This window comes from Melospiza georgiana, chromosome 13, assembly GCF_028018845.1.
Source record: "Melospiza georgiana isolate bMelGeo1 chromosome 13, bMelGeo1.pri, whole genome shotgun sequence".
In the NCBI taxonomy this organism is placed as follows: domain Eukaryota; kingdom Metazoa; phylum Chordata; class Aves; order Passeriformes; family Passerellidae; genus Melospiza; species Melospiza georgiana.
The window spans coordinates 5,440,746-5,463,820 of NC_080442.1; the positions used below are offsets into that span (position 1 = coordinate 5,440,746).

General features: G+C 40.6%; 1 protein-coding gene across 1 annotated transcript in view; it reads left to right on the plus strand.

Moving 5' to 3' along the window:
* The window catches only part of DAPK2 (death associated protein kinase 2), a 32,117-nt gene extending 9,481 nt beyond the window's left edge, over positions 1-22,636 (plus strand). The window contains exons 3-10 of the mRNA XM_058033382.1: positions 8,482-8,703; positions 12,060-12,198; positions 13,617-13,746; positions 14,867-14,915; positions 15,601-15,627; positions 18,587-18,739; positions 20,137-20,182; positions 21,088-22,636. Coding sequence (XP_057889365.1) covers positions 8,482-8,703; positions 12,060-12,198; positions 13,617-13,746; positions 14,867-14,915; positions 15,601-15,627; positions 18,587-18,739; positions 20,137-20,182; positions 21,088-21,723 — 1,402 coding nt within the window. The 3' untranslated portion in view covers positions 21,724-22,636. The remainder of the gene's footprint in view (positions 1-8,481; positions 8,704-12,059; positions 12,199-13,616; positions 13,747-14,866; positions 14,916-15,600; positions 15,628-18,586; positions 18,740-20,136; positions 20,183-21,087) is intronic.
* Positions 22,637-23,075: the final 439 nt, after the last annotated feature.

Consider the following 23,075-nt stretch of genomic DNA (forward strand, 5'->3'; position numbering starts at 1 on the left):
TACCCGTGCCCATTGAGAAAGTGTGCTCCTTCAGGGCTGTGTGGGCCTGGCACTGCTGTCCTGGGCCAGTGTCCTGCTCCTGCAGCTCAGCTCTGCAGCCTGCAAGGACTCACACTTAACAGAGGAAAACAAACAAACCTTGGAGTGATACTTCTGAGCATGGAAGTCTCCCCCTTTCCTTCACTGTTGTCCTTTCACTGGAGGGAAGGGGCTCTGCCTTCCTCCACAGTGTGGGCCAGCCTAACCCCCTGTCACTGCAGTTTCTTGCCTGTATCAGTAACTGGCAGCTATGCTCATTCCTCATCTCCTGGGCCAGTCAATGCCTTCATGCAGAAAATACCCACTGTGATTTCTGTTGATCAGTTTGGACATAACTGAGCCTCCAGTTTCTCAGCCCCTACTGACCTGGGCTGTGGTTTCATGTTTAAAGCCAAGCTCCATCTTTCATCAGTGGCTTGTTATGTCTCCTGTAGTTCCCCATCTCCAGCTACAAGTGCCTGCTTCCTCTGTGCTTGTGTGGGGAGGATTAACTGTGCTCTCTGAGAGAGGAGATACCCCATTTTCTGGGTGAAGTTTTAAGGACAGCAAATGCAGCATTTTACCAGTGGTAATAGGACCTTGGAGTCTGGCACGAGTCACTGTTCTGACAGTGTAACTAAGTATTTATTTATGCAGTGAAAACAAAAAGCAGAGATAACCCAGGTGCTCTTTGCAGGGCAGGAACCTGGAAATCTGCAATGAAAAGTCCTGGCCCCCAGCTAGCTGGACTCTCCCTGCTAAACAGAGCTGTGGTTGCAGTTGGTAAAGTTACCCTTCACTCACACCACACAGTATCTTCATACCAGGAATGGTTTTTTCTAACTGTAGAAATTGCTCAGTACTGTGCTTTCTCAGACATGAACTTTAACTCTGTTCTTTGATTAGTTTGCACTTTAAATTAGTTCTTTAAATTTTGAAGAATAACTCTGGATTATTTTCTCTTACAACACACACAAAGCAGGCCTTTGTGTTTGATGCAAAATGTTAATTTAGTTCCTGAGGACTAGCCAGCACTTCTGTAATGTTTCTTGTTACAGATCCTGTAAGTCATGTTTCATGTATGTGAATCTTCTGCTGAAACAGTTTTGGCATCTGGAACTTGGTCACAATCACTGTGATTGTTATCAGCTGTCTGATGCAGTCACTGTTCTTGATTTTTTTTCTTTTTAGTCCTTCTAGCAGGTTTCAGTATTAGTTTTCAATGCTACCTTAACTGTTTCCAAAAGAAAACATTTGTTACAGAAAGTGCAGAGAAAATGAAAGGTTTTGGGTTTTTCCTAATAACAAAGTTGCTCTATCTACAGTAAGAGAGAAGAGTTGGCCTTGGCCTAATTTGTAACAAAGTCATGCATTCCTTATCATCAGCATACACTGAGATCATTTCCATCATCAAGGTGGATCTCCTCAGTCCATGTCTGGCTTTGAGAGTATAATTAGAGATGATGACCTGATGATGTGGTAGTTCTCACAAAGCTCAAATTTTGTAATTTATTTCACCACTGAATAATAAGCAGAATATTATTTCCAGAAAAAGACATTAAATATTAATCCCAATCTTTGTTTTGCCATTTCTGTAAAAATAAAACTATTTTTTCCATTTTGCATGGAATAGAAAGCAGATGGAAATTTCAACAGCTGAGAAAATATACTGTGTATAGTATTAATTCCATACTTTAAAAATGAAAAATATTACTTATGAGTAAAAATGCACATGAAATAAACATAGTGGAACTCTAATTCTAACTGCACTGGGCAAATTGTTAACATTGATGCAGAATAGAGCTCACAGGTCTGATGGTCAAGGTCTCAGGTGACATCTGTTAATCCTTGTTATCACTCTACACCAGTTTGAACCAGAGTGAAGACCTGTTGTAATAGCTGAGCAGTGAAATGGGAATTTCAGCAACTCTTTGCAGTTTTGGCCTTACAGATAATTTCCTAAAGTCTTGAATGAAATGTCAGCATAGTTTCCATCTGTTTGATACGTGGGGAAGGAGAAAAGTCATTTAACTATTTGACTGTAATACTTCTCCCCTCTTTCTTACAATTCATGTGCTCCTGGGCCTGTTACTCTCAGTCCATATCTGGGTGTGTTTGGACCTTTACTCACCCAGGTGCAATGTGCTAACCTTTCTTACACACATTACGTCTGTCCTGCTGTTGTTCCACATGGTGAGAGGGACAGCTTATCAGATCAGCTATTCCTGCTGAGCATGAGTCAGCTCTGACCTTCCCTGGCTCTCTGCACTCTGCTCATTGCCACTCTGAGCACTGATACTCAATCCAAAAGCTAAGGCTGATAAGCAGGGAGGATTTTTCATCATATGCATTTTATTCTTGAGCTTCAGATTACACAGAGAGCTTGCCAGGCTGTTGGGAACCTGTCAGAGCTGCTGGGCTCATCTCTCTCACTGCTGACTCTGCATCTCCAGTCTCAGGAGGAGCTGATAAGGGCCACATGGATGGGCACTGCAGGATTGGGAAGTTTCCAAAAGCATTGAGCAGTTTCAGGAGATGCTGTTGACGATTCAGGAGGTAGCACAATTTCTTGTGACTCATGGCTAAGGTATTAATTGTGCTATTGTACTGAAAGCTTGTAATAATTCCTAGCACTGTTCAGAAACATTAGATTTATCAAACTCTCTTTGAATTTCAAATGAGCTGCTCTCTACTTATTCTAGTAAACCAGACCCTTCTGTTAAGTGTCAATATTCTTCTTTTCTGACTCTTTTCTGGCCCTGGACACAGAGATCACCTTTGGGTCAGGGTGTGTAGGTTACCCTTGTGTGAGTTCAGAGAGATGGAGATGAAAGGTGTCAGTGACTTTATCAAAGACAGAATATGTCCAAAGGTGCTCAGCACTTCCCTTCAGGAATATTGAAATTTATCCCCCAAAGTCACTTTGCTCTAGAACATTACACAATCAGTAAAAGGTGAGTTGTGAGCAAAAACTCACACTGTGTTTAAAAGCTGCAGCTGATTTTTTTTTTCTTTCTACTACTTTTTAGTAGTCTGGTGAAATTCCTGTGAAATGCCCTATTTAAAAAGGTTTTGAATCATTCTGTTATAGTCTGGCATCTGGTAGTTTAAGTTCTGTGTAGTTGCTTTAGGAGAGGTAATCACTTCCTTTGCATTTTGTTGGGGGGGGAAGAAAAACAAACAAGAAAACCAAAACTCAGTTTTATCAGCTTAAACAGTGGTGACATTTGTGACAGCTTATTTTTAAAACTATTTTTGAAGTTACAAGAGATGCCATCAGAGTATTTAACAGAAGAAGGTTTTGGGGTTTTTTTAGTTTTATTCCATAAAGCCTCACGGAAGCAGTGAGATACTTTCCCTTTGGTGACCTTGCCGTAGAATTTCTGATTTACTGTTTCAACTATCCTACTCTAATTTCTTTATAAATGCTGTGCTATTTGACTTCCTATTTATTTACTGTGTAGATTAAATTTTGCTGTACCAAAATCCTGGTTTAGTCTAAAACAAAAAGTCTATAAAAAATAAAATGCACTGCAAATTATTGTCATTTACAGAAGGCTTTTACATCTTTATAGCTGTGATTACAGAATTCCTGCAAAACCCCTCCATATATATATGTGCTTTTATGCATATATTTTGTGAACTTAGCATGGTCTTTGGTTGATCTGTGTTTCATAAATGAACAGAAAGCATAAAAATAGATTCTCACTGTTGTTCCAAGCAGACTCCTGTCCTCTCTGCTGGGAAGAGCACTCAGTGCAGTTGCAAATAGCAGAAGTCATCTCTGAAGTGTAAGCAAAGAGGGGGGAGAGTATTTAGTTTAATAAAACTATGGTTGAGCAATTGCTCTGATCACTTAGAAAAAAAAAAGAGTGAAAAATATGTTTTCCTCGAATTCAGCAAGAATTCTCCAGGGCTTTGCTTTGAAAGTTAGCAAAAAACCCAACCATAAATGGATAAAATTACTCATATATTTTTCCAAGAAAAGTAAATAGGAATGAAAAAGATGGAAATGTAATAAGGTGCAGACTTTTTCTAAGCTTGAGATGACCAGTTAAAACCAGTCAAATTTAATAGTGGCAAAAAGGCATGATGAACAAAACTGTTGACATTATAACAATGGATGTAAATGAGAATGAATTATTCTCTGCTGAACTGAACACACCAGCCTTGAAGGCAGAGAAGCCCTGTGTTCAGGTTGGCTAAGTGCTATTATTGTGGTTATGTTTATGTCTATTGACTCATGCATGTACACAGGATGATTTCATAAGGTATTTTTAGTACCTTTAAACTCTTATGCAGTCACAGTACTGCCTGTGAATTTAAGCAGTTAAAAACTGGTCTAGGTGCTGTTCACTTTTATTTTAGCCTCTTTTCAGGTCATGTATTCTTGTGCAGGAACACCTAGTGAATAAAATATGAATTATTATAATTGCACTTCTAGTGATACCTAGTGACATGAAATGAATTTGTATCCTTACCCCATATAATGTTATTTCATTTTCCAGTAGTATTACCTGTATTTTACAGACTTGGGGAAATTAGGTACAGAAGGACAAAGGTGTTACTTTCCATCAAGTGTGTAGAAACCTAATTACTGTTAAAGTCAGCGGGAGGCTGCCTAAAATCCCTTGCAAATCTGTTCCTAAGTAAATTGCCCTGGCTCATGTAGGGAGTTGTGTCACCTCTTGACTGGCAGAATGCCAGAGCACTGTCCTTTGCCCAGATTCATTTACTTTTCGATGAACTTGTTGAAAACATATTTCAGTCTAAAGTGCATCTGTCAATGTGTTCTCATATATCATGTCTTTTATGGGAATTTCAAATTTTAACAACTAAGGCATCGTCATCATATCTTTTAGAATTCTTTAATGAAATTAGGTTGAATATGAACAAGACATAAAGAAATAGACTGAACACAAAGAAAGGGAACACATTTGGTATTTGGGGAAGAAATGGTTTGCTATTCTGAAATGATAGACAGAATCAGCTTCCTGACTTCTCCCCACTCAGGCCTCAGAAAGCCTGACTGGAGTCAGGTAACTTGTACTGTCATCTCAGTACTTTTCTTACATATTTGCAGTGTTTTGAGAAGAGCTCCTGAGCCATGCAGTGTTCCAGGAACATCAGAGGAAGACTGGAATAAACCTGTACTTGTGCAAGCAGTTGCTTAACGGCTCTCTTTATTCTAAAGCTGTGGGGCAGCAGCTCTGCTGGGCACTGGGGCATTTCAGACTGGCATCTGCACTGCTCTTGCTCTCAGATGACATTCTGCCCCAGGGCATTACCCTCCAGAACCAGTATTAGAAGGAAACTTTGACAAAGAGCAAGAAGTTGTCCTGTTATTCTGGATTGTCCAGCTTCGCTCTTCCCACATCCTCTCCTGAAGTGCATCATGATTAAATGAGCTGAACTTGTGCTCTTTTAAAGCATGCTTCTGAAAATAGACTCCAAAACCACCCAGTAATATTGTCTTTGTGCTCTTATTCAGTGACAAACCTCCTACATGATAGTAGCAATGCAGATGATGGGTTGTCTTCATTGCTGGGATAAATTCCATCGTTACTGATGGACAGATTTGATGTTGTACCTAATTATATTATAACTGACACGATGCAGCTGCTATTGTTCATACTCTTCAGCTGTTTCCACAATTAAGGATGCTTAGTGTGTGACAAGGCTGTTGCACAGCTGTCCACAATATTTCTGGAAGGGAACAAATGTAACTTCTTGGAAAAAAAACATTTTAGAAATTAGAAATAGTAGTGTCATTAAGTTTGGAAAAGATTTCAAAGACCGGTGTCAAAGCCAGGCGCATCCAGTTTCTCCGAGAATGCTGTGGGGGACAGTGCCAAAGGCTTTACTGAGGTCCAGGTAGGCTCCATCCAGAAGTGTCAGCCCCTGAGCTTATCCTGCATGTGTTGGAAATACTTCTGTTCATGATCCAAGTCATCTTTGTTTCAGCACTGTACTAAAACCCATGAATTCTGGCAAGGTCTTTTGGCTGAAATTTGGATATCTGAGCTGTGAAATTCAGTTTCAAGTTTAAAATCAGGTACAAATGCCACATGTGAAATTATCTAAATGGCTTAATTTCTCAGTTCTGTCAACTTACGTGTCAGGAGGACATACTTTCCTTTCTTCTGTTTTTTTCCTAGCCTAGGTCAAAAGTTTTGGAAGCTGACAGAGTTTGATTCTTATAGTCTGAAGGCAGATGCATGAGAGGGCACAAAACCACTGCCGTCTTGCTCCTGGCCTTACAATCTCTGTAGCTGACAAGGAATCCAAAATGTCTGACTGTGACTGTAAAATGCCTGTGAGGCATCCTCTTGTTTCATAGCTGAATGGACCTGCAGGAGCTCTTCATTAGTAATTGCATTGTAACTGTCTTAAATGTCACAGGATAAGAAATTGAGCATTGGTGTCCTTCCCTGTCACTTGTACCTTCTTCTCCTCAGTCCCAAACTCTCCCACTGAAGAGTTGTCTGCAAAAGCCTTTTTTAAAGGGATATGGGAAGTGGCATGAATGCTGGGACAGGAGCAGCAACAGTGTGTGTTGGTGACCACACATGCAGGGGAGCAATAGTAGATTACAAGAGAATTGGTACTGCAATAGTTATAGTCTGGGACAATTATTTATGTCAAAGGAGAAGACAGAAATTCCTATGCTGTGTCATTATGACTTTTGTAAGCTTTTGCATCAACAGAAATGTACAAAATCCACAGTATCACTGGAATTTCTAAATGCAGAAGTGATTGTGTTTGTTCCCATAATCAGCACTCATAAAAAAATATTTTCTCCTGAACTTTGACAAAATTTGTCCCTAGAGAGAATTCAAGGAAACAAGCACAGGAACATTGATACCATGTTTCTTCAGAAAGTCTGAACCATGCAAGATGCATGTCTTGCAAAATATGATCCAGCAAACATGAAAAACATGAAAATCATGATGTTTTACACAAGCAGCTCTCAGCACTACAAAGCAAACTCTTTTAGTAGAATGTTTAAGGCAAGTTTGGGAATTTTGTAGTGGGAATTTCTCTAGGGTTTGCAGGTAATGATAAAAGCAGGAGAAATATGAATGAATTAAAGCATGTGACAAACGGCCACAGTCTCAATTCCATTTGTGAATGATTATTCCCAAAGGGATAAGTACTCTTGTCCCATCTGTTCCTGCCTCCCTCCTGGGAAGGGTTCAGGATGTATTATGAAAATGAAAGACTAAAAGAAGTATGTCAGGCTGCCTGGCATTTGTTTGAACTCTGAAATGAGAGGCTGCATCTGCCATAGGGGGGGAGCCTTTGAGAGCAATTGAGCACCAAGTGACAGCCTTAATTTTGAATTTCTACTCCTTTGTATTTTTAAGACAGACTCCATTCAGATGTCTGTGTTGATGAAGCACTAAGTACAGCATCTAATGAGGTGCTGAATATAATTGCTGTGTATGCTGCATAATTTAAATACCAACTGTACTTGGATTCCTCATTTACCAAGCCAGTGAATGATATAATAATATTGAAAACAACAGCTCAGTGCTTATACAGTGTAGTCATGGGAGGATGCACTTAATGAGTTTGTTTATGATTCTTATAAAGAGGTCCTATCTGATAAAATCACAGTAGCTAAAGGTTATGGTACCTGAAAGATGAGCCTTTTCCTTCCAATTTTGGATATAATGTCCTACAAGGAAGTATGTAATACTAAATGTGTATTCTGGGACTGGAGATCTACCAATTCCTAGGAGATAAGGCAGGAATTTTGCACTTGGAGTGCATTAGGAGCCACAGTGAGGAAAGTTTTACTAGCAAATTGCAAGAACATGCCTTTTAACCTTAATGCAGCCACTGTACTATTTGGTACAGTGGGAAATTCTTTGTCCTTGAGGTGCAGTGAGAAACCTGCACTTACTCTAGTTATATTTACAATCAAATTATCAAGTGAATGCATAAATACAAATAAACTTTTTTTTTTTTTTTTAATTTGGAGATTGGTTACTGGAGGCCAGTTTTGCATTTCCAAAGAGTTATGATTCATTTGAGTTCTTCTCTAGGGACTATTCTTAAAGACAAATATTTTAGTGTGTGTATGTGTGTGTTCTTTCAGAAGACCCAGTGGTGTGTTGCAGACTTGAGGGTCTTAAGTGAAGTAGTGGTAACTTGAACCTTTTGAGGCATATCTTACTCATTTAAACATGAACTGTTTTTAGAGGTTTAAACTCTTTTTGTCAGTCATTGTTTGGTTTTGCTCAATTTCAGACACAGTAGGATGTTACGTTGTTATGCTGTACTGCCTTTGACTGCAGAGTCCTGACAGTCCTCACTCTCGTACCAAGAACAAGCTCAGTGGTGCTCAGCAGTGCTGCTTGGGGCTTACAGGATCAGCCTTTGTATGGGGCTGGCTTATGTGGGAAGCTGTCATGTAAAAGCCTTAAGAGCATTTCTGTTGTCTCCTTGTCCTGGCAGTGGCCAGTTTGCTATAGTGAAGAAGTGTCGAGAGAGAAGCACAGGGCTGGAATTTGCTGCCAAGTTCATCAAGAAGCGCCAGAGCCGGGCCAGCCGGCGCGGGGTGAGCCGCGAGGAGATCGAGCGCGAGGTCAGCATTCTGCAGCAGATCCTGCACGCCAACATCGTCAAGCTGCACGACATCTTTGAGAACAAGACAGACGTGGTCCTCATCCTGGAGCTGTGAGTAAGGGCCCTGCACACGTGGCTGAGGTGAATAGAAACCTGAGAGCACTGCAGGGGCTGCCAGAGCACAGGGGCTCTGATAAATGGAGCTGTTGTGTTCTCCTGTTGCGTTCTCAGGCTTCACAAATCTCGGCAGGAGCACTGAGTGAGGTTGGTGGTAAACAGCTTCCCCAGCTCATCCCTGTGCCCTGGGGATACAGGTGCACCCGAACATCAGCTGAGGTCATTTGATACTGGGCCAGGGAATCTTGTCAACTTGCAAACAGTTTACTAAGGGAGGAATTAGATTACCTCATGTCTGCCTAGGGCTGCCCTGACACAAACCTTGGAGGAAGTGCAAGTGACCGCTGAATGCTCATTTTATTTTTCTTCCTGCTTTCATCTCTTTCAATACATGTGAGGCCATCAAGCCTTTTCCAAAATTCTCAGCCATTCTCACTTCTTCCATATTTTCCTCATTTAGATCAGCTAGAGGAGAAAAGGGGAGGAAGGCAAGGGAAGAAGGTTTTTTAACCCCTTGGCATTGACTGTTGAGGATGAATAGCAGCAGGATGGGAATGATGAAAATCTGTTTACTCTTGTGCCACCATAGGAGGGGAGAAAACCACTGTCATTTAGGTCCTGCTGACAAGTGGACCTCCTCACCCCTACATGTAAAATGATGCAATTTTTCATTGTCTATGGGGCAGGAAATACAGTCACCATGCTTGAAGTTAGGTAGACCATATATTCCCTAGGACACCAGGACCTTGTGTATGGAATCCAGGCAATAAGGCTTTTATCTCTGAGGGAGCTCTCTAGGGGAGCCAACATTTAGGTCAGGGAGCATTCCTGGAGATTAGTGTGACTGCTGGAAGATGGCATATGAGTGATGATGAGCACATGTTAACTTTGAAGTGTATGTCTGGCCAAATGTTGGTCTCTGCAGCCAAGCTCTGAAAGACAGGGAAGGAGCTTGCTCTTTCTCACTGGTGACTACCTTGAGCTAAAGCAACCTCCTGTTTCATTACCTTCTGCTTTTCCCTGTCCTCATGTGGCCTGACATATTTTGTGTGTTCTTTTGTCAGACTGTAACATATTGCAGTTTGTAAAAATCTGCATGCAACAGAAATTTGACCTGATAAAGGCTTCTGCATTCAGCTGCTGTATACAAATTGAGGATGATGATAATTGCTAATAAAGATAATTAAATTCTCTCTGTAAACAGAAAATCTCTTCCCCTCTGACACCCTGCTCTCAGAGTCTCATATTCCCTGCTGTTTATCAAAGTAAGTGTAGCAGCACCTGGCCAAGCACATATGGTAACCTACAGTGAACTTCAGCTTCAAAGGAATGGCCCCAGTATTGCTGGGTAATTGAAGAAGCTGCCCTGGTGTTTGAAAGAGGATTTGTCTGAAATGTTGACCCTCTCCCATACTCACAGTGCTGGCAAAACCATCTCCTCTTTTCAGAGAGGTCAGTTCTGCAGGTGCTGGTTCTCCTGTTCAAGAGGAGTGCCAGGTCCATTGCTGTGAAATGCAGTTTGGCAGGCACAGGGCTTCTCTTTCCTTCTGCACATTGTCCAGGGACTTGCCCCAGCTTTCTGTGGGGCTGCTGTTCTCTGTGTCCTGGGCCCTGCCTGGAGCCTGCTTTGCCCAAGCAGAAGCAGCCTGAAGGCAGGTTGGATTGATAAACCAGTGTCTCCTCTACAGGTTCTCTCCTCCCCAGTGTTCTCTACAACAAAACCTGTCCAGAAAGGCTGATGGTAGTGCTGAGACCCTTGGCAGGTGTCACCTAGAAAGGAAAATCAAGAGATGAAGTAACAGTCTCACAAGTTGAAAAACTGAGATTAATAGAAAGGAGAAGGTGGCAGCTAAAGACAGTAGTTGCAACATATTTCCGGGTCATATGAGCTTATTTTGTTTGCCAGGTATTTAGTTGTAGCAATTAAAGCATCAAGTGACTTCTGCCCAGGTGAAGGGAGGTAACTTCTGCCAAGGTGAAGAGTCCTGCCTCACATGGATTAGAGAAGTTTCTGATCATGTGAGAGGTGAGAAAAAAAAATCTGGTAATCAATGGGCAAGTCACTATGCCCAGTGTAAGTCTCTGGAGCAACAAGGCACCTTGTCACCAGCAGGAGCAGCAGAGGAAGCTAAGACACAAACCAAATGTCTTTGTGGCTTTGGACATGCTGCTCTTGCTTGCAGTGACTTGTCCTTGCAGGTTGTGCAGCTGTTGACAGTGGCTTCCTCTGGAAGAGGCAGAGTAGGGAATCACTATGTTGTCACCAGCAGTGTTGTGTGGGAGCCTGGGGTCAGAGCAGTGATTCCCTAAAAACCTCTGGAGCACCAGTTGTGATCTGACTTGTCTGTGACTCCAGCACCTGAGGAACTCAAAGCATTTTGACCTGCCAGTGCTTTGACAGGCCAAGAGCTTGTTTTCCAAAATGACTGTAGAGTCTCTCAGGCCCTTGGCTTGCACTCTGAGCACAGGTGGTGGTGCAGCAGCACCCAAGAGTAACAACTGTTTGTGGGTGCCCCCAAAACTGAATCTGAAGAGAATAAAACTGTAATATTAATGACAATGTGAACTGGCAACAGTAAATGTAAACATAAATATGAATAATAGCTGCAAACAATGCCTAATTCAATATTTAGGTGATCTTGTTTCAGATAAACAGAAACATAGTGCTGGAACTCTCTGTAGAAGGCACAGAAATGAAAATAAAACTTATATACTAATAAGGGTGGAATGAATTTCAGTTTTGATGTGAAAACTCATAGTAACTTAAAGCACTTCCATGATTTGGGAAAACTGGTTTTGGTACCTTCCAGCCTGTTGCAATCTGCTTTCTTCTTAAAAAATTCAGCACCAAAGAAATCCTTTCCTGTTAGTTATGTCAGGCAAGAATCTGTAGTAGAACAGGGTAATGGCTGTTCTGTAAAGAAAAGTTTCTGTTGGCACATTTTACTATCTCAGGTTCTCATGGGAACTGCTAAGAAAATTAATTCTTCAGCAGTTATTGACTCTTACGACTTGTTCATACAAAATGTTAAAAAATCACAGTTGTAGTGGTTAAGTTGACCTTTTGAATAGGTGCATGTCTGGGGATTCAGCAAACAATGTAACTCCAGACCTTTGTGATCCTTGCAGCATCAGTGGAAAAGCCTGTCCTTAATTTACAGGGAAGAGAGCTGAAGCCAAAAGGAGGTTTGGGCACACCTGGACCAGAACACAAAACTCGTGGTTGTCTGCATGAGCAGACTTTTTCTGACTGTATTGAGGTTCTTTGCTGCTTTACTTTTCTTTGCTTGCATTTATGTTATGGATTACAGTGCAGGAGATAGCAGGATGTTTTCTGGTGTGTTTTGCAGGGTTTCTGGAGGAGAACTTTTTGACTTCCTGGCACAGAAGGAGTCTTTGAGTGAAGAGGAAGCAACCAGGTTCATCAAGCAGATTTTGGATGGTGTGAATTACCTTCACTCTAAGAAAATTGCTCACTTTGATCTAAAGGTAAAGATGTTGATTTAGTCTTTGGCTGATCTGTAGCTGCTAATTTTGGTATTTTATATGGGTAAGGTCAGGTGGTAACTGAGGATGTTGCAAGAATTGCAAGGTAGAAATCAGAAAGCATAAGTAAAGAATCATTAAACTGACAGTGACTATCAAATGACATATTATATATTCACTTAATAAATCTCCTGGGTTTTAAAGGACTGGGTGTGGAGTTTAGCAAGTGTTAAATTAGAGAAGCATTTTTAAGCAGTGATCTGATCAGATAGAGGATAGTTCATCATTATCTCATCATTTGACAGGGCTCTGTTGCCTGCAGTGGAGCTCTAATGGTTTATACCACCTAAGGGATAAAACAGTCCTCCATGAGGTAGTGACAGTGACCTTTTCTGTATCTGTCTGTTCTAAAGAAGCTTACCTTATGTGTCTGTGATGAACATATATGCCCTGGATCCATGAAAGAAGCCAGGCTTGTTACCCTGAGGCTAACACATGGTTGGTCCAATGACTGTGAGAATAAATTATTCATGTGCTCTGTTTCCCAGTGCAGCTCTGACTGAGAGAATGTGTTAGCAGGAGCAACTTCCACGTTAGATTCTGCTCTGGAAAAGCCAGGCAGCTGCCAGCAGGGAATCAGACTCTCTTGCTCCTGCCCTTGAAGTTATGATTAAGTTATGAGAGATGAATGCATTGAAGCTCATCATGGGAGATAAATTGAACCCACAGTTACTCTGAAACCTGTGAATTCGGGCCATGCTAGGGAGTAGCTAAGGATGAGAAATTTAGTTGAAGAAAGGACTTTATGAAATATGTTGGATCTGGTAAAAAAGTAGAGTCTGTGGTTAAACATGTTAGTTTTGATTTCACAGTTCAAGCTTCAGCTTTTTCTTACAATGCTGTGAGAATGCCACATGTTCTTTTAATAGCTTGGTATGATCTAGGACCTCTGACCCCAACTGTTTGCATCTTCTGGACTGTTCAGCTGGTAAATCCGGAATCTTTTCTTGGCTTTGTTGCAGCTGTGAATTTAATCTCATAGGGAAATTGTTTTTTCCTTCCCTGAATAGGTTCAGCATTTACCAAAACATTTTCCATTGGCTTACAATACAGTATAGGGTCAACTGGGCAAATATTGTGAAGTGTAAATTCCAAGAACAGATCAGTAAAATTGCTGTCAGCAAAATATTGTGCTGTGCAGCTGTCACTCAGGGCTGGGCAGTAGCATTTTGTCTGCAGACACCTGCACTGCTTCAGCTGCCTGCTACCTCAATCTAAAGAACTGTAAATGGTTAAGCACAGGGGTGTTTTTCTTGTTCTATGATGATGTATATGCAAAGGAATAAAAGCACTTGAAAGCTCTGTTACTTTCCAAGAAATGAATATTTTAATAACATAGGTCTATCTTTTGTCATTTTTAGCCTGAAAACATTATGCTTCTAGACAAGAATATCCCTATTCCACACATCAAACTCATCGACTTTGGCCTGGCTCACAAAATAGAAGATGGAGTTGAATTTAAAAATATATTTGGAACTCCAGAATTTGTAGGTGAGTGACGTGTTCCTTTGTCTTACTTTGCAAATTTCAGAGGAAGTTGAGACATCTTGTCAAAGTTAAAAATTGAGGAATAGAAGTAGTTTTGATCTTATTTCTGTCAAGGCTACTTAAATCTAGAGGTTTACATTATTTTTCTGGAATAAGCAAGGGTGCTTTCTGTAAACCAGAAGTATTACTCTTGTGAGATTAGGCTGCTGCCAAATAAATATTTAGAGATGTAAATTCAGGATTGGGATTGTGAAGCTCTGCATATTCAAATTATAATCTTTTTACTTGTTGCCTGGGATAAGTAGATCTCTGTATTGTGGTACATGAGTACACAGTTACATGGGTGTCTGTCATTGCTTTGTAAATAAAACCACCTCACTCTGTACACCTGCTGAGTATCCTCATGTCCCCTTACATTTTTCCATGTGGTTCTCTTTTTGTTCCTCCCTGGCCATAATTCTGATGTGACTTGCCTGGATTTTAAGTTATTCTCCTTTCTACTTAAGTTATGCTCCTTTCTACTAGTTTCTATTTTGGGGTTTGTTTGGGGGCTGGGTAGAGAATTGTAATTAATATTCCAGTTAAACACAGCTGTTACAGATTATTTTTTTTCAACTTATTTCACCCTTGCTCTTTTCTCTTGCATGCAGTCTTATATGGGGATGTTTTCCAATGAGGAAATGTTTCTTATAAAGATAATAGAGTTTGACATGGACAGCAGTGTAGTCTGGCAAGTTATTTCAATCTCTTGCTCAAGGGCTCTTTCTGACTGGCATTTATGAAGTTGCTATAATGGCACCAGTTAAAAAACAAAACAAAAGCTCATGCTTAGGGGCAGCAGCATTCTTGGGAGGTGAAATAATTTGTTATTTGTTGTAATTTGCAGGATAATTACTATATAATGTCTGTTTTACCCTTATTCTTGAGTTGCATTATGCTCCAAATTAAGCTACGTAATCTCTTCTGAACAGTTGTATTTGGGCTGTAAAATTATAAACAATGTATTCCCTAACCAACTTTTCCCTCTTCCCCTTCTCCCTCTTGGTAATTCTTGGCCTGCTACTCTAGCCTGGTAAAAATTTGTTCCCTAAGTTGCTGCTGTTTGATTAAATGTTTCTTACAGCTCCAGAAATCGTAAACTATGAACCCCTTGGGCTAGCTGCAGACATGTGGTAAGTTTTATAATGTGTTTGTGCTTTCTTTTCCTGGTTACTGTACAATTACTTTTTCCTATTTTGCTCTTAATAGAATCCATTGCACCACAACAAATTAAAAAAAAAAAACCAAGCAAACAATAACTTAAATACAGTTAATGAGTCTTTGTTCTGTCATTCTATTTTTATACATTATTTTAAATTAAAAGATAAACATTTAATTTCTGCAAAGTTACATTGAAAAGCTGGAGTGGTGGCAGTTTCAGAGTTAACTGTTTGCCACTGTCCATGCAGAGGAGCACTCTGAGAAGGAAACATGTTCCTGCAGAGCTTGTGACAGCTTTATTTGTAAGAGCCCTTCATGCAGAGGAGACCTGTGTACTAATGTAATGGGAAGGCAGGCAAAAGAGGTCACCCCAAGTCAAACATCCTGTTTCTGCTCCTCTGTGTTTCATGTGTGCACTGTAGTAAGTACCCACTGAGTAGAAATACACAGACTTCCAATATCCACATTACTTGATGTTATATGAAAAATTTATTTTTTTCCTCAAAACCCTGTTTTGTGAGAGATGTTAGCAGTTATCTAAAGTCACAATGGCTCTCCTGCCTCTATTGCAGCTACTATTGACTGTTGTGTATTCTGCACATTAGGAAGAGTACTGGTCATGTAGAACCCCTGCAATTAATGTCCTTTGTTTTTTAGGAGCATAGGAGTCATCACCTACATACTGTGAGTACAGCAAATCCCTCCTGTAGAAGTGTTCCTAAAGCTCTGTGGCACTGGTACAGAACAGCTCTTCCCTTCAGCCATTTAGGGACCTGCACATGTGTGGTGGGCAGGGCTTTGTCTAAAAGACGGGGGTTATCCCACAGCCTTTTCCATTTAAAATAAGGAGTAAAGGATATGGGGCATTCTGAGCAGAAGGAAAACAAATGTCCCCAGCATCACTAGGCTTTTCTGCATTTTATGGGATCTCATCAGTTCCAAATGATAGAGGATGGAAAAGCCAAGAGGATGAATAGCTCCTGGAATGACTGTCAGTTACCAGCCTGAGAGCATAGAAACAGAAAGTGTAACAGTCCCATTTACAAGTTGGATTATTTCAGGAGGAAACAGTGAAGTTTTTATTTGCTTGTAAAGGTAGCAGTCTAGATTATTATGCATAAGTAAGGTCACTCATTTCAAAAAGGTGAATTTAAGCTGAAAGAGGAGCAGAGAAGTTGACCCTGGAAACTGATAATTCAACTTATAGGAGAAAAAAAAGGGTTTGTTAAAGCTAGTAAAGCAAAGGTTGGTTGGAGAGACCATCATAGTCAGTAGGCATAAAGGAAAAATAGTTCACAGAATACTTTTTAGATACAGATTCTCTTTAGAAGAAAAGTGTGTCACTTGTGAATAAGTAAAAAGAGGGAATTATGAGGTGCTCAAGCTCTCAAAGAAATGAGTTTCTGTGGGCATCTGAGGACAAGTAGTTGAGAGTTTTAAGATGGAGCTTGATAACTTGGGAAACTACTTGTGTGAAAATGAATGCATATAACAGAGGAACAGCACTCCTTGCTTTTCCTCTCCTTTGACATGAGAATTGCAGCAGTGGACAGTGATCCTTGATCCCAACTACTTCCATGGAAATCCTGTGACTCCTGGGGAGCAGGGAGCTGACACTGCTTGCTGGGAATTTGCACCCATGGCTTTGGCTGATCCTTGTGATACTCAGAGGAATAAGTCTTCAAGAAGGTGGACTCCTGTATGAGATGGATTTGCTCTACACATTTCAGGCATCAGGACAAGTACAGAGGCTTGAAAGAGAAGGATTGTCTTTTCAGTGTGGAAAATAAATCTTGGTCTATGCATCAGGGTTAGACCCCAAAAGCTGTAGAAGAGAGATAGGATCTGAGGAATCAGATTCAGTGCAACAAATTCCCTTCTTTTCTGCAGTGCAAAGAAAAGTTTGGGGTATTGGTTGAGCCCAAGCTCAGGTAAAGGGATTTAAAATACTGTCCAGACCCTTGCTTTTTGTCAGCACTCTGGTCTGCACTGACACACCTGTACTTGCCAGGACATTAAACTTAATGATTTTGTAAAATGGTGTTCCTATTTGATGAGAGGAAAACTTAAGAGTTGAGGTCAAGCAGCAGATGGGAATACTTAGCCTGTGATTAGTGATGCACAGAGCCAGCTGCTCCTCAGATCTTCCTGTTATACTGAGGGAACAGAGTAAGGGAGTGGTTCCTGTACTGCATCCAACACAGGAGAGCTGTTTTACCTGCTTGGCTACTAAGGATTGTTGTGGTCATTAAGGTAGAAAAATGTCTCCACACAAATGATCAGGAAAAAAGAGCACACTTTTTACAGTGGGAGGGATCAGCTTGCAGGATAGGCTGTGGATGAGAAATTTGCATGCCTTCAAATCATATTGCCTCCTAATTTTAAAGCCTTTTGCTCAGAAGTGTTCTGAATAATTGGGGTGTGTCTATGATGCCACCTACTTTAGCAAACGTGGCAGCAATCAAATGGATGCCATCATCAGGTGTAGAGTTCAAAATGCATCTAAGTCCTCAATTCAGTAATTCTGCAGTGATTCAGTAACTCTGCAGTGATTCAGTGGGTTATAAGGCAAAGCCTTTATTACTGAGGTCTGCTGGAACATATTTACAGGCACTGAGTCAGGATATGACAAAGGCCAGTTGCACTGGATATTAGGATTTGAGAATCCTCCCATTACACAGATTTCAAAACTGAGCCCCAAAGAGAAAAAAAGAAAAAATCAGAGAATAGCAGACTGTTGATTTTGGCTTCCAATAAAGGGTCAGAAGGTGGAATTACAGCTGCTTCATGGCATAATTTGGGGAAGGGGAAGAGAAGCCAAGGCCCTAGGGCAGGTTTCCAAGTTGCAGTTTTGGAGCAAAGCTCATGGTCTGTGGACAGGTGCCTACTTGTAGCCAGCAGGAAAGGAACCAAGGCTTAAGAGAAAGTATGTAAAACCCCTGAAGAATTGAGACTGACTGTGGTTTATGAGATGAAATTTAGTGCATCAAAGACAACTGGAGGACCTCACTCATGCTCTCCTGCCTGTTTCAGATGCTTTGGTGGTGTTGTGTGATTGTAGAGGGGGGAGGAAGCAGTTTATGCACTTGAGTGTTTATTCTGTGGATAAGATCACATATGGTAGCTGGGAATTGGGCTGAAAGCTTGGGTGGTCCCATCTAACTGAAAGCATTTGTCCCATTATTCCCCAGTATTCCCAGCCAACCTGGTGGTGGCAATACAGACAAGGTTTGTTGAGAGTGGGATCTTGTAAGCAAATGGTTTAGTATTCAAAACCTCAGTTTAGTTCCCTGGAGTTTGCTGCAGTCCTGTTTTGAGCCTGCTGCATCCTGAAACTGTTATCAAAGCTGGACATAATAGATAAGCACAATAATAGTCCAGAAGATGATAAGAAAAGGGGTGAGATCAATCTCCTTGGTATAAATACCATTTCCCATAAACCAGACTTTTGCAAGTCAGCATCTCCAGGCTCCTTCTCCAACACAAAGAGATGCTGACTTGCAAAAGTTTTTCCTACATGGCAGAGGTGCTTCAACAAAAGAGCCACAAATGTCCTAAGAGTATATTCCACAGTCACTGTAATTTCATTAGGGGACTTCCACTGTTTATTTTACCAACTGATTCCTCTTTCTGGCTTATCCAGGCTTAGTGGTGCATCACCTTTCCTTGGAGAAACTAAACAAGAAACACTTGCCAACATCACAGCTGTGAATTACGATTTTGATGAGGAATTTTTCAGCAATACTAGTGACCTGGCAAAAGACTTTATTCAGAAACTACTGGTGAAAGATACACGGTAAGCAAATATTCAGAGAGACCCATTTATCTCTAAAATAAACCTGGTGAAATGTGGCTTGACAAGTGAAAAAGCTTTTCTTGCAGTGTGTATTGCCAGTCAAGAGCAAGACAGGTGGATGCTGCTGTGACCCTTGTTAATCACTGCATCCAGAAACCCTGAGGAGAGGAACCAAATCTCCTCAGCTAAATGCCATGTTCAGGACTGAATTCTCACCTGAGTCAAGCTGGCACAATGGGGTATAGCTGAAGGGCTGAAAATGATGTGCACAATCTTGAGTTCAGGGTAACCACCACTCCACTGTTTCAGTTCCTTATGAACTACTCTACCAAGGAGGTGATACCATCCCAGAATATGCCCCCAGTGGTGCAATGCCAGAAAAATCAGTACATGTGCTGATATGGAGTTGGTCTAAGTCTCTGTATCTGTGGCAGTCACCTAGGGTTTGTGTGACAGCTATGGAGATCTTTCTTCCCAGGTTACAGGAACCACCATTTTTGGGTTTGTGTTTGTTTGTTTGTTTTTGTTTTTGTTTTGTTTTGTTTTACTTGCTTTTAATAAAGTGCACACCAAGGTAGCAGCTCCTTCCCTGTAACTGTCTTTGTCCTGGAGGAAAGTCAGACCATTGTGATTCTTTCTAATGGCTTCATTAGGGGAGAAAATAGCTATGAGAGAGAAGGAGCTGTTCAATGAAGATTTCTGCAAATCATCAGGCCTCAGTGTGGGGTAGAGTAGTGTTTGATGAGAGTTTTGCACAGGTCTAGCAGCTCCAAGGAGAAGTCAGTGCTGTTGGTATTTGTCTCCTGTGCAGACATGGTGCCTGTGCAATGCTGTGTTTCTGTCTTTGATTCTCAGTGCTCTTAACATGCTCTTCACCAAACTGCTACAATGCAGAAGGAAGTTAGGTTTGATCCACTTTGATTAGGTTTGCTGTATTCCTCTCAGAAATGTTGCTTTCAGGAAGCAACAGCTCCTGCAGTGCTGTAATACTGTGTTCCAGAGGACAGCTTTGGTATAATTACTGTTGATTCAGACACAGATGTATCAAAGGTGTATAGCAAGAATGTATTTTCTAAGCACCTTGGATGAACAAAACAAAGGAATGTTGTATAACTTTTTATGGAAGGGTGCACAAAAGTACAAGTAGATTTTGATGAAATAAGAATTAAAGTTGTGTGGAGTAAGGACAGTTACCTGCTGAAGTTTAGAACAGTAACTAAACTGCACACAAGCAGTGTGCCTCAGGGAGAAACATAAACTTGAAATTGAGGGCTTTTCCTGGAATGATCCTGATAAAGGCTTCATAGGAAGCCCAGGAAGAGTTTGGGTCAATGGACTTCTGTACCAAGTATTTATCATTCAAATCTTTGGGATTTTTTTGTGTTGTTGTTTTTTAGGAAGCGGCTCACGATTCAGGAAGCTCTATCTCATCCATGGATAACGGTAAGACTGAATAAAGAAAAAGATCTTGTTTTTTTCCATGAGCAAACCAGAGATCATATTCTCACTCTAACTGATGTGTTAAATGGAAAACTGCCCTCTAAGTACTTTGTGATTGATGCTGGGTGACTCAAAGAGATGTACAAGGAGAAAATTACTTGGGTCTGACCAAATCCTTGGATTTCTGCAAATTACTTCCTTTATTATGATAACATTCAAAAAGAGAGTAACAAAGATCTGATGTTTATTGCACATTACAGTACCCATATTGGACTAGGGTTTGCATTTTTCCATTCCTCTCTGTTTGCATGGGCACATACTGTGTGTTGGTTTTCGTGTTTTCTGGAATTGAGAGTTGACTGCAATCAATATAGAAAATACGATTTCTCTGGAGAGAGAACTGCTGTGTACCCTGTGTTCTGGTTTGCTTACATTTGTGTGTTGGTATGTATTTTTTCATCATAAACATTGCTTGCTTATGTGGATAAGTCTCTTACTGAAAATACATTTAGTCTCAGCATGACTAATGAGGATTTTTGAAATTCAGTTTTTGCTTTGCATTGCACAAAACATTAGTTGGAGTGGTATTAGAGTTGTTGGTTTTTCTCCTACAAATATTGATAGCTTTGACACTGTTAATTGCTAAAAATTAGCATGAAAATAAATTGCAGCCATGTTGTTTGCACTCATCACATTGGAATGAAAGCATTTGTCACATTCAGGTCTGGGCTTATGTGTTTGATGTTTGTTTCTTTTAATCAAATGCACGAAGGAAAATCTTTGTTAGCAAAGAATCTCCCAGCATTGTGGAAGCCCTTTGTCCCTGCATCCTTTGTGTAGAGTTTTTGAATCGCTGCAGTCTTGTAAATGTTCAGTAATATTGGTTCCTCTGTCTGACGACTCACCAGCTGAAAGATGAAACCAAAGTCCAGGAAAACAAGAAGGTGGGGAACGCGCAGCTGAAGACGAAGCGCCTGAGGGAGTACACCATAAAGTGCCACTCGAGCATGCCCCCCAACAACACCTACATCAACTTTGAGCGCTTTGCCCGCATTGTGGAGGACATTTCCCATGTAGAGCAGGGTTTCAGCACCCTGGCTGCATCCCACGACTCCTTGCAGGAGGACATGGATGCTCTGCTCTCCATTTATAATGAGAAGGAAGCTTGGTACAAAGAAGAGAGCGAAAGCGTGAGGCACGCGCTGTCCCAGCTGAAGTACGAGTACCGGAAGGTGGAGTCCCTGAAAAGGCACTTGCACGAGGACACTGAGGCTGTCAGTGCCAGTCTCACCGGCGTGTGTGGGAAATATGCTGAGCTGCAGAGCCACTACGAATCCCTCAGGCAGGAACTTTCTGAGGAAATCAAGTGGATACAGGATTTAATGAGCAGTTTTCAACTGGAAAATGAAGCCTGTGTGAATGGAAACTTTCACTCTGTTTTCAGCAGAGATATTAATGAATCACTAATGGAGCTGTTAAATAGATCTTGCTGTGAAGAATTCCTTGCAGGGTTGAATCTTGATGTGACAGAATCCCATCAGTAACACTGAGATCAGGCTAAGTGTAGGGTTTGTTGCTTGTTTCAATGTACATCAGTTTAGAAAGGTTCTGGTGCATAGATTCTACACAAAAACGTGACCTAGACTTGAAGTAGAAGTTCTGATGTATTGCACAAGCTGCTGACCAAGGCCATAATCTCCCAGTGGTTTGTAGTGTTGAAGTTTTGTTTTTTTCTTGTGTTCAGTGTCTGAACTTGCAGGAACAAGATTATCACGGTGGTATGGACACATCTAACACCAAAACCTTTGGTATTGCCTATATTTTACTCTGCATAATGTATTACAGTTCCTAAAGATTACTAGGTAATTAATGTGGAATAAAGAATAAGTCAGTCTGTACTTACTAGAAACTGAGTGCCTGGAAACTGATAAAAAAATCCTCTTATAGCATCTTTGGTTGGCTGAAGGAAACAGTTGGATAGCCCTGCTGCAGACAGTTCTATACACCTTATGATACAAATATTTGTAAAGGTTAAATCTGTAAATTAAAGCAAATGGTGTAGCAATTTAGCTAATACTGTGGAAATTTGCTGTGAAATTATGTCAATGAAGAATTTTAGGATTAGTGTTTAGGCCAATTGTGCAGGGTGAACTCTTTTACCATCAAAAGTAAGGTGAATTTTAAACTGAAGGATTAATCGACAGCTGAGTTTCCTGTCCTGTACCAAAGAAATTTTATTCAAAAGACACCATTGGGGACTTATAATGATCAAATGACTGTGCAATTTTGCCGTGCAAATGTCAATTTTAGACTAAGTGATAATATAGGCATCTGGTTTGTTTTCTACAGTGAAGAATATTACAAAGCTACAACTAAATCTATGGTGTGGCATTGAGGCAAGTGTTCTTGCTATAAAGATTTGTTTTCCTTAGGTTTTATAAAGTAAAAGAAAACCCAGCCTTGAATCATGCCCTACTGTCTTGTATTTCAAAGAAGTCATTTGATTATACTGTAGTAATATGCAAAGATGTACCAATCTCATTTTTGAACACAATAAATAGTTATTTATGCAGGATGCAGTTGTTCCCTGATGGTTAGTGACTGAAAAAGACACCAAATTTCTGTGGGCATTTGCTGCATGGTGACTGTTGTGCAACTACAAGAATCAGTGAGATAATAGCTCTAGTCCAGCTAGAGTGAATATTTACATCTATGTATTAGAGTATATCTTTCACTGCCCCTCCTCCTTTTGCAGAGAAGTTAATGACCTAAATAAACTGAATTGTTGTTCTTCCTAACATGATTAAGAATAATGTTTCCTAATTTGAGATAAAAAGATAAAAGCATACTCTCATCTAATTTTTTGCAGAGTACAGTGGACCCATTTACTGCTGTG